Here is a 12,196-nt window from a genome sequence, read left to right as displayed (position 1 = left end):
TGTTCAGTGGCAGATTGCATTTTCCAAAGATGGCGACTTGGATGTGCCATTCCTCCCATGGAGATGGGGGCCTGTGCCCTCCGCCTTTGAAACTGAGTGTGCCTTTGTGCCTTCTTTGACCAGTAGAGTATGATAGAAGTAAGGCATTGTGATTTTTGAGGTCAGTGCGTGACAGGGCATCTAGCTTCCACCTTGCTGTTGAGAAAGCTACCAGGTGACCAGTAGAGCCTGTGGCTACCAGGTGACCAGCCTGACTCATGTGCAGTGGCCCATGATGTGAGTTCATCTACACTCACCCATTTGGAAGGACTATATAGAGGGGACTGAGGGACAGCATGAGATGGAGAGATGCCAGCCTTGGCTGCCTCAGCAACTCACAATTCCAGCTTCAGCCACCCTTTGTAGAGAAGCCAGACCTCCCAGCCAAGCACTTCTGGAATTCATGACCCACAGAAACCCTGAGAGAAAACACAAGGATTGCTGCTGTTTGAAACCACTGAGTTTTAGAGTGACTTGTTAAGCAGCATGAGATAGCTAAAACACAGATAAAGAAAGATGAACTAACTATATCACTAGGTGAGATTAAGCAAATTAGTACAGTATGTATTTATGGAAGGATATACAAAAGTTGTCAAACATTGTCTCTGAGAAATAGAACTGTGAATCTGGGGTGGGAGGGAGACTGCTATTTTCATTTTATATTCAGCATAATTAGAAGTTTTTACCATGTGCATATGTTACTTGATAATTTTTAAAACACTAGTTTAAATTTTAAATAAAGCAGAGAATGATCAAGCTAGAACATACCGAGTTCGTAGGATTTTTTCATAATGCGTTGATTCCTATTTACTTTCCAATGCATCTATAGAAATCAGAGCTGTGTGCAATGGTATTTTAGATACTTTGCAAATTCACAAGATCACAGGCATGGGGCATTTCTTATACACCAGCTTACATTTGGAGATAAAAGAATATATTTAATCATGGATAATTTAGAAAGAAAACCTCTTTCCGGAAATAACACAGATCAAAGTAAACACTTCATCTCAATTCATGGTCTTATTAACCTTGGGGTTCTTTTTTTTGAAAGATAACGAGATACAAATTTTAACTTTAAAAAAACCCCTACAGATTGTCATGTTGTTAAGATCATTATCATTACTATTCCCAGCCTAATCCTCATTGCCTTTACTGAAATGTAAGAAATGTTTTTAATGAGATCTTTTAACAGAAACTTTTGGTAAAGCTACATGTTGGAGTCTCTTTTTTAATCCTAATCGCTTTGGAGGAGAGAGACAGATTTTGTCCTGAAGAGACTAGATTTCCATAAAATGATACTGTATAGTCCACCTTCTCAATTCAGACATGATTTCCTAAACCCGAAGGTTTTATTCCTCAGTTTCAGCTTTGCCTTAAAACTGTGGATCACGGATGTGCATGTAATTTTGGTGATTTATTCAAGCCCTCTTCACTTGCAGATGAAGAAATATATATTGTAAAGTTCAATTACTTAAGAGTCATTCTCAAACTTGATCAGGCATTAGAATGACCTGAAGGGCTCGTTAAGCCGCAGCTTGCCGGGCCCACCCTCTGAGTTTCAGATTCTGTGGATTTGGATGGAGTCTGGGAATCTCTAGCAAGTTTCCAGGTGATGGTGATGCTGCTAGTCCGAGGACCACACTTTTGAGAAGTGCTACTTTGAAATAATTCCTTCTCAAACTAAACTGGAAGCTTTCTTTTCCTCTTTTAGGCAAAAATCTTTCAACTATGCTCAGATTGTTTTTAAACTTAATCATTACTTAAATGAACTGTAAATGTTTATCCCTTCTGTCTCTTTAAGAAAGATGCACATCCCCTTCACATTTTCCTTAAGCTGTTCCATTTGTCTTTGGCTTTTTTGAGTTACCAAGACTGGAAGTTCTTGCACAATCTGCCACGAAGATGAACAGCCCTGACACCTTTGCATGGAGTGCTTGCTCATTCTCTCCCCTTGCTCATGTGCTTGGCTCCGACGCTTGCAGCTCCCTGTCTTGTGGGTGTTCGAGTCCATCCTCAAGTGTGCTTGATATATATATATATGTGTGTGTGTGTGTGTGTATATATGTATATATATATTATGTATATATATATTATGTATATATATATTATGTATATATATATTATGTGTACATAACATGTATATATACATACATATACATACATATGTATGTACATATATATATTTTTTCCTGTGACAGGGTCTTGATCTGTCATCCAGGCTGGAGTGCAGTGGCACAATCTTGGCTCACTGCAACCTTTGCCTCCCTGCTTCAAGCAATTCTCCTGCCTCAGCCACCTAAGTAGCTGGGACTGCAGTCATGCACCACCACACGCAGCTAATTTTTGTATTTTTAGTAAAGACATGGCTTCACCATGTTGGCCAGACTAGTCTTGAACTCCTGAACTCACATGATCTGTCCACCTTGGCACATCAAAGTGGTTGGCCTCCCAAAGTGCTGGGACTACAGGTGTGAGCCACCGCGCCCAGTTGGTGTGCTTGATATTTATAGCCACTTCTCTAATACATCATAGAAAATATCTCTCAAGGTTTTGGTGGTTTGCATGCAGATCATGATTTGACACAAACATTTTGAGTACGTATTTGTTTAAATAGAATAACCCTCTGTAGTAACCTTTTTGAAGCAAGGTTTGTGATGACCTTTGTATGTCACAGCAGGAATATGTCTTTGATAGCAATAGGTCACAACCTTATATCTGTTTTGTAAACAGGCCTAGGACTGTAAATAAATTAATAAAGCACATGAGGGTTGAAATAAACTTTGCCCAGTTAGGTCATAGTTCCTGAAGGAGAGCGTAGAATCTTATCAGAGTAAGCCAGTTGCATTCAACATGTTCTGAGAGCCTTTGTGTGCCCAGGACCAGGATAGGGGTTGGGCACACAATGATGAGTAGGATATGTCTGCAGAGGGCAGCCAGACAGTCTTGCATAATAGTGGCCAGTGCAGACTTTGAAGTAAGTGGGATTAAGTTCAAGTTCCACATCCATTACTTGCTGGCATGGACCAATATGTGCCCTCATTAAGCTTGACTTCCCTCCATCTATGAAATGGGACTAAAACACCTACTGCATATGTCTCCCAAGACCGTCATGGGGTATTGTCTTGTTTTAGCTTGCTCAGGCTTCCATAACAAAATTCTATAGACCATGTGGCTTAAACAACATACATTTATTTTCTCACAGTTCTAGAGGCTGAAAGTCCAAGACCCAGGTTCTGTAGGGTTTGGTTTTTGATGAGGGCTCTTGTCCTGGCTTGTAGACGGCTGCCTTCTCAATGTGTGCCCACATGGTCTTTCTTGATGTATGCACATGGAGAGAGAGAGAGAGACAGAGAGAGCTCTCTTATGTCTCCTCTCTTAAGGGCATTAATCCCATCATAGAGACCCCACCTTCATAACCTCATCTAAATCTGATTTCCCCGAAAGGCACTCATCTCCAAATACTGCCTTCCCCCCAACCCCACCACCTCCCAAAGTGGGTTAGGGCTTCAACATGTGCATTCTAGGAGGACACAGCCCATAACATGCTTGTCAATTGCTTGGCCAGTTCCTGGAGTTAGATAATCACTCTGTTAGTAGTGGCTTGTGGCTTTCCTTACAAATGTTGTCTTCCTTCTTCAGGCCTCTGCTACGAGCTATCACCAGATGTAGCTCTGTTGTGAGGACTAGAAAAACCCTGAAGAGTTTTAACAGGCTTTTCATTTGCACCTTCTAGTTACTGCTCTTATCGGGATAAATTTAGTTAGCACAGACTTAGGCGTTTTTTTTTTCTGGATTCTAAATTCTCCAGATACTCTTCTGAGTTCAGTATTGATTCCTATTTCACAGTAATGTGCCTGTAATACAGATAGGGAAGTTCTAGTGTATTGTTTCTCTAGGTGGACATTGAAAGTAATTTTAAAACATGAGGTTTTTGTTAGTCATGTTCTGGTTTTTGGAACATTTCAGTAGTCCTGTAAATGTGATGTAAAAGTGATAACAGAAGAGTATTATATACAGCACATACTTTACTTCTAAAATTCCAATAATTGATTCAACTATTTAAGGAATGTGTATTTTCTGCAAAATTGGACATCTTCACTGTGTTCACTTGTTAAAGTTAGGTTAAAAGATTTGTTTATGTGTTACTAATTGTTTATGCAAAACAATCAAGGTTGTTTTACAAAGGAAGGGAGTTAAAAATGGGGAAATCAGGACAAGATGAAGAAAGGAGATAGGAATCACATGCCAAAGGCTCCCAAACTGAAGATTACTTCCCTTGTAGAAAAAAAGACGTTCCCCTACCACCAAAATGCTTTCATGCATCACCGATAATACTGTGTGTTTTCATTCCTACAGAAAACCAAACCTTTGATGACAGAATTCTCGGTGAAGTCTACCATCATTTCCCGTTACGCCTTCACTACTGTTTCCTGCAGAATGCTGAACAGAGCTTCTGAGGACCAGGACATTGAGTTTCAGATGCAGATTCCAGCTGCAGCTTTCATTACCAACTTCACTATGTAGGTGACACGCTGGTCAGGGTCGAAGATTTCTGTGTGGGGTGGTCAGGTTGAGCCTGAGATGATGTGAGGTCCACAGCCTTGTAGCTGGGAGGATTTGTATTCTGGTAGGTGGTATATGGATCAGAAGGTTGATTCTTTTGTTCAAATTCATTGGTTGGTTCATTTATTCATTCATTCCTTTTCTTCTTCTCTTTTTCCCTCCCTCCCTTCCTTCCTTCCTTCCTTCCTTCCTTCCTTCCTTCCTTCCTTCCTTCCTTCCTTCCTTCCTTCCTCTATCCCTCCCTCCTTCTCTCTCTCCCTTCCTTCTATTTTCTCTTTTTTATTCAATTTTTTTCTTTCTTTCTTTCCTCTTTCCTTTCTTCTTTCTTTCTTTCCTTCCTCCCCTCCAACAAATGAATGACCATTATGGGCCAGGTACTTTTCATGGAAACTGGTGCACTTCTCTGAGAAAGACAGTGTCACTCTGCTGCACAAATTCCAGTGGGGAGAAACAGTCAATAGATAAATGAACAAAGAATAAATGAGATGAATTTCAGACAGTTGCAAATATGATAAAGATGGCAGGCCAGACCAAGAGGGCCTTCCTCACTTAGGGAGATCTGGGAAGAGCTTTCAGGAGGCTCTTCCTCCTCCATGGTGAAGTTGAGGGCTGAAAGACAAGGCAGCATAGAACCTTTGATATGCTAGATTGGATATCTTTCCTCCTTCTCTGAGCCAAGAAGTAAAGATATGTAAAACAGAGTAGGTGTTGGATTTAATTTTTGGCCCAGGTCAGATGTTAGTTCGTGAGTCTTCATGGAAGTGTGAGCAGATCTTTCTCCTGGAGAATCACAGAGGCACCATGGGTTGGGTCTTGCTATTTGGACCTGTTGAAAATTGCCCTAGAATAAAATGAATGATTCAAAGGTAGTGCCCTAGTCTGGAATGCATTCTTTCTCCACATCCAAGAGGCAAATAAAAATATTTCCTGGGGTTGTCATGGTTATAAGATCCATGTCTGAATTTGTCTTGGAACTGCAAGCTGGTAGCACAGCTGTCTCTTGTGTTTCAGGCTTATTGGAGACAAGGTGTATCAGGGCGAGATTACAGAGAGAGCAAAGAAGAGTGGTGATAGGGTAAAAGAGAAAAGGAATAAAACCACAGAAGAAAATGGGTAAGTATTGATTAATCAAGGAATTAAAAACCCATTTTAGCAAAGTGTCAGGTTTTCTATGCCTTTGTCTACTCCTCTTGTTGTCTTACTTTCTTCCAAGTATTTTTCTTTCTTTTTTATTTTTTATCAAAATAATAAATATATCTGGTGAATAACATAGTAGATAAGTGTTTGTAATAAAAAGGAAAATTTTACCTTACCTATCCCTCATTCTCACTTCCTACACATATCTCTTTCTAATATTTCTATATGTAGTTTGTAGTTTTCCTTTTTTTTTTGAATGAGGTCTCACTCTGTTGCCCAGGCTGGAGTGCAGTGGTGCAATCATGGCTCACTGCAGCCTCAACCTCCTGGACCCAAGTGATCCTCCCACCTCAGCCTCCCAAGTGGCTGGGATTACAGGTGTGCACCACCACATGCAGGTAATTTTGATTGATTGATTGATTTTGTAGAAACGGGGTCTTGCTATATTGCCCAGGCTGATCTTGAACTTCTGGGCTCAAGCAGTTCTCCCACCTTAGCCTCTCAAAGTACTGGGATTACAGGTGTGAGCCACTATGCCTGGCCTCTACATAGTTTTTGTGTGTGTGTGTAGTTACCTCTCTAACTCTAAATATTATGATAGTCATACTTCAAACATTTTTTTTGATAAAAATAAGACATTATCTGTTGACTTTTTGCTATAAAGAAAGGGCATATGGCAAATTAACAATATTCCTACTTTTACTCTGCATTCAGATTTTTATATTATTATTTTATTTCTTCTTCCATCAATCCAACAGTGTTTAGACTATCTTGGACTATCCCTACTATCTTAAATGATGATATTCCCTCTCCTAACCTCCACTGTCTCTCTCCTTTCTCATTTCATGAATGTTACCTAATCATTGTTTGAGTTATTAACATCTTGATTCTGACTTTTAATACTTTTATTCTTTCTTTTGTCTATAAACTGAATCTAAACATTGAAACCAATACACAGCAATTGCTTTTTAATGACTATAGAAATAACATGAACTGCATGCAGAGCCACCTAGTACACTAAGATTATTTTTTCCTCTCCACCAGCCCAATGTGTAGGCCTTCATCCCCTTGGCAGAAAAATGATCTTTATATCTAGATAAAATGGTATGAACCTGGTTACCTGGTTTTCCTCATGAATAAAAAGACATCGTTTTGAGAAATTTAGTTCTCTAAAATTATAGACTGCCAGAAACTTTGCTGTTGGAAATTTTATTAGTGACAAGGGAATGCCTCACTCTTGTCTGGAAGACATGAGCCATGAGTTCGCTTTGATACAGAAAAACAACCAAGGTCCAGAGCTTCAGATAAGGGATTTTCAGGCACAAAATTCCACATTTATCTTAATGTCGTAGTTTCTAAGGACACAGTGAATCTTTAGTCTGCTTGTCAGTCCAGGCTGAAACGATGGTTTTACACACAGCCTTTGCTTTGAGACTGTCCAAACCCTGCTCTATTTAAATTTAACCTATACTCCATCCTTCCCCTAATTCTGTAATAGCCCTGTCTCTTCCTTTGATGAGTCACCTCATGGTGCCTCTGGTATGTGGTCTCCCTTGCTGTGGCAAGTTATTCAGACCTCACTCTGTTAGACTGTAGATTTATCCCAAGTGGTCTTTATCACAATTGTTCAGAGTCACGCTACAGATTAGTTTAGTTGAATCATGACGTATGTTTCTGTTTTTCCTGGAGTTTCTAATTGCTTTTGTTTTTTCTTATGATATAAAATGACATAACATCTAGCAACACACATAACTCATTTCAAATCATAACAAAATGAACAGCTATGACCAAGTTTCTGCAAGCAGTGGCATCCTTATCACCCTTGATATCTGGCCAACAGCAGTTGAAAGACATCACTGATTGGGAGACATTCTGATTTCAGAGCTGTTAAAACATGGATGTCTTTATATCCATGAAATACTTTCATTGCTTTTCAGCCTTGATGCAGAACTTTTACCCTGGTATCTCTTTTCATTTTCTTCTGGGTTGGTTTTTTTATTTCGTGTATTCCACATTTTCTTCTTTTTTGCCTTTCACCTTTACTTTGCAGAAGTTATATTCTGAAGTAACTTTCTCAGAATCGGTGCATGAGAAGTAAACTTTCTGAGATCTTGATTAATATTTTGGCTGTGTATGACTTCAAGGTCAAAATACTTTTCCTTTCGAACTTTGAGGCATTGTTCCAATGTCTTATAACATCCAGTATTATTGATGATACATGTAATGGGATCAGGCAACACCCCTTTTATGTTTTCTCTATGTGATGTTCTGAAGTTGTACAATGGTGGGTTTCAGTGTCAGTCTCTTTTCATTCATCCTGCTCAGTGCTCAAACTTTTCCATTTCAATACTTGTGTCTCTTTCCAGTTCTGGGAAGGAGGAGTATAGAAAGCCTATCAGCTTAGTCATTCATTGACACTGGACTTGGAATTACCCTCTCTATACTGGGTCCCTCTTCTCCCTTCCATCTTGTGGTGTCCTGAATTCAGAGCCTTCACTCTCTCTCAGATTCTACCACAGAGCTGGGTTCTCTTCTTTGCTGCACCCCTTTGCTGCATGTTCTGAGCTATAAAATTCTTGCTCTACTGAATATCCCAAGCCTTCTAGAAACTTCTTGAAATGTCTTACCTACTAACGGTTGCCACTCCCACTTATTCCTCTGGTGATCAGTCTACCATTTTGAATAAGAGAACCCTCACTCCAAGTACTGAAAGCATCTGGAGTGTGTTTTTATCACCTTTGGAGTCCTTTATTCCCTACCTTTCCTGCTAAACATATCCACCAAACTTTACCAAGATGTGAAAACCTAGTATGTTAGCTATTTTAAAGTTATGTAAAATGCCAGGATTCATTGGCCATCCTTGTAAAGGGAGAGCACAACTTACAGCTTCACTCCAAAGCTCTCTCTTCAGGCAGTTCACCCACTCCACGTCCTTTCCCATTGCTCCCTTGGGTCTGTCTCAGGGAGATGTAGGACAGTATTCTTAGAATCCTCTCTTGGTCAGTATTCTTTGACCCTTGGTGACCTACGTCTAGCACGGGTTTCACTTCTTCTAATATTAATTTTTATTTTTCCTTTCTTGGGACCCACACTCACACCCATGGGCCGCCCTGGCAGGCTGGTTGGGAGGGTGTGACTGGTGCCCTGTGGGGACTGAGGGAACCCGGCTGTATCCTCTTCTGAACCTCCCTGGGGTCATTTTCTTTTTTCCGGACAGAGAGAAGGGGACTGAAATATTCAGAGCTTCTGCAGTGATTCCCAGCAAGGACAAAGCCGCCTTCTTCCTGAGTTACGAGGAGCTTCTGCAGAGGCGCCTGGGCAAGTACGAGCACAGCATCAGCGTGCGGCCCCAGCAGCTGTCCGGGAGGCTGAGCGTGGAGGTGATCATCCTGGAGAGCGCGGGCATCGCATCCCTGGAGGTGCTGCCGCTTCACAACAGCAGGCAGAGGGGCAGCGGGCGCGGGGAAGGTGAGTCCTGCGTGCTGGGTTCACTCAGATCAGCGGTGAAAACGCCCAGCTGGTACTTGGCTTCGGAGAAATCTACAGGAGATGGCACCCCTTCCTTTCAGCGAAGCCTTTGCATTTTTGTAGGAATTGGAATGATAGCAATGAAGCTAAGACAGCACCTGGTACTTTTTATTTGAAACGAAGTCTCTGTCACCCAGGCTGGAGTGCAGTGGTGAGATCTCCACTCATTGCAACCTCCGCCTCCCGGGTTCAAGTGATTCTGCTGCCTCAGCCTCCTGAGTAGCTGGGACTACAGGCATGCGCAACCACCCCGGCTAATTTTGTATTTTTAGTTGAGAGGGGGGTTTCTCCATGTTGGTCAGGCTGGTCTCGAACCCCTGACCTCGTGATACACCCGTCTCGGCCTCCCAACGTGCTGAGATTACAGGTGTGAGCCACTGCACACGGCCCTTATTTTTTATTAAAGCCATGCTCTATTAAAAATGTATGAGTTATTGACGCAGTAATACCACTTCTGGAAATCTATCCTAGGTAAAACATCTAACATATTGGGAATGTCATATGCACGAGCTTGTTTGATAATGTTTGTGGTACCAAAAACATTCCATCAGCCTAAAGATTCAATTCTATGGAAGAGATTAGTAAATTACTATTATAAGACAATTCAGCATGTGGCAGAGAAGAAAAGGCAAATTGTGTATGTACTATAATGTTAAATATGAAGCTGATAAAATACTAGAAAGTTATAGAAAATAATCATTTTTTATCAGGGGCATGAGATTGTGAGGCCATTTTCTAAAAATCTGTTTTTTAACGTTCAGCAATATGTTATATTCTTTCTGAATTTAAATAATGAAAAATGCTTAGTATAGATGTTAAGATACAGGCAACCTGATTCATTAGCAGAATCATTCTGATTTTTAAATTTTCTCAAATTCTGATTTTTAAAATAGCTCTTCATTTATTGAAATGAAAAATTACAGTGTAATCTAGTTTTAATCACTGTATTTTTTTTTCCTTTTTTTTGGGAGGGGACTTTCTGGTTTTTACAAAGTGTAAAAGAGCAACTTTAGTTACTATATGAATTTCAACTAATAGTATATATTAAATATTTCCTTGTGTTGGGCTGTATACTTAATATACGAGTAAGCCTGGTCAGTGTTGAATTGGATGAGACAGGAGAATGTTCAAAAGTTGCACCAGGATTGGAATTTCAAGATGTCAGAGAATTGTGACATTGAGGGTGGAGAAATGGTAAATGGTGAGCAGAGAATGTGGGAATCTGTATTCAGTGCCTGTGGCTGCACAATCATAGAGTGACCCAGGAAGGCTTCTTGGACCAGGATATTTAGGGATGAGATCAGCAGGAGAAGAGAGAGAGATGCCTCAACAAGTGGAATCAGAGAATGTTGGTATTCAACATAATACAAAAATAGCCAAGGCCTAGAGCTGGTCTGTGGAAGGGCAAACAGTGTGGAAAATACGCTTCCTCCCCCAGCATGCAGTTGAGTTAATGACTTTGTGAGAGGCGGCTCACTCTCACAGACTGAGGGTTTCCTGGCTCTGCGAGAGACCCAGGTCCTTTGTTATGTGTTGGACTCAAATCCTTTGTTATGTGTTGACTCCAAACAATGAGCTTGACATTCTTAATCCAGATCTAGCTGGTATCTAGAAAAAGCGAAAATATTGTCAAGGTACCTGGCATTTAGAAATGGTGTGAGATCCAATACACCATTCTTAGGTCATGCAGGTAGTTATATGGTTAATGGATTTTAGTTCAGTTGTTAATTGTAACCTTGCAAAAAACGCAAGGCTGTAAGACTCAGCTTGCACATCTGGGAAACGGGGGTAATAACTAGTTCATGGGTCATTGTGAAGTGCTCATGTATGTAAAGGGCTGGCCGCAGAATGAGAGCTTAAAAATTATTATTACTAGTGATCACATTATATTGACTTTTTTTCTGTGCAAAACTTATCTCTGTAATAAGATCATCAGGGCCTTTGAAAGCACTGTGTCTGATTAACCTGCATCTCCTTAGCACGTAACACAATGTTAGGTAGGTAGCTAATTGAGTGTCTTTGAAGTGCAGAAGAAAAGCAGGCCAGGGATAGTGGCTAACACCTGTAATCCCAGAACTCTGGGAGGCCAAGGTGGGAAGATCCCTGGAGCTCAGGAGTTCGAGACAGGCCTGGGCTACATAGTAAGACGTCGTCTCTATGAGAAAATAAATAAACAAATAAAAAGAAAAGCAAACACAAATGACTAAGAATGTTTTAAATTTTCATTTCTCTCTAACAACACCTCGGAAGAAAATTTTCTCATGTGCAACTGTGGGAAAGAAGTATTTTCTCAGGGGGGCAGAGTGTCAGGATCTTGTAAGGAGGGTAGAGTATCTGTTAAGTGTGTCTGAAATGAGAACACATTCAGTAGCTGTGTCAGTAGAAGGTTCAGAGGGGAGTCCTGTTGCAGTAATGAAATGTGTTTTGCCCGATTTTCAGAATCATAATGACTCTTCAGAGATGTGTACGTGTTGTGGGGTGTGTGTGTGTTTTGTTTGGAGGCAATATGAATTATGACTGTTAGCTAAAAAAGTTGCTTACTGTTTATATTCAGGGCCTGTTAGTATCTCAGAGGAATTTTTCCAAACGGTTGATCTCTTGGGATCTGTTTGTTTTTAAGGAAATTGTTTTCCTAGCTCCTTGTACCAAAGCAGATACTTTGCCGTCCAGAACATGAAGCTTTTACAAACACGTCCCAGAGCCAGGTGCAGTGGATGGATTCCCTTTTTGCTGCTCCCCACTCCCATCTTTCAGAGCTCAGTGGTTATTGTTCCTGCAAAATGGCAGCCTTAGCAGCTTGAAGCACAGGATGTTGTGATTTTGTCTGGACATCGCTGCGTGTTTCCAGAAGAAATCCAGGCTAGAGATCAAACTGGAACTGGGCTTGTACCAGAACTATGATTGTGCGAATGAGGTCCAAGCCAGTACA

General features: G+C 40.7%; 1 protein-coding gene across 2 annotated transcripts in view; it reads left to right on the top strand.

The window, feature by feature from the left end:
- Nucleotides 1-12,196, top strand: part of ITIH5 (inter-alpha-trypsin inhibitor heavy chain 5) — a 102,988-nt gene that overhangs the window by 20,794 nt on the left and 69,998 nt on the right. For both annotated transcript variants that reach the window (XM_010389373.2, XM_010389374.2), the window contains exons 3-5: nucleotides 4,396-4,559; nucleotides 5,614-5,715; nucleotides 8,957-9,207. In XM_010389373.2, the coding sequence (XP_010387675.2) occupies nucleotides 4,396-4,559; nucleotides 5,614-5,715; nucleotides 8,957-9,207 (517 nt within the window). The remainder of the gene's footprint in view (nucleotides 1-4,395; nucleotides 4,560-5,613; nucleotides 5,716-8,956; nucleotides 9,208-12,196) is intronic.

Source organism: Rhinopithecus roxellana, chromosome 11 (assembly GCF_007565055.1).
Source record: "Rhinopithecus roxellana isolate Shanxi Qingling chromosome 11, ASM756505v1, whole genome shotgun sequence".
In the NCBI taxonomy this organism is placed as follows: Eukaryota; Metazoa; Chordata; class Mammalia; order Primates; family Cercopithecidae; genus Rhinopithecus; species Rhinopithecus roxellana.
This window is presented reverse-complemented; position numbering and strand designations above follow the sequence as displayed.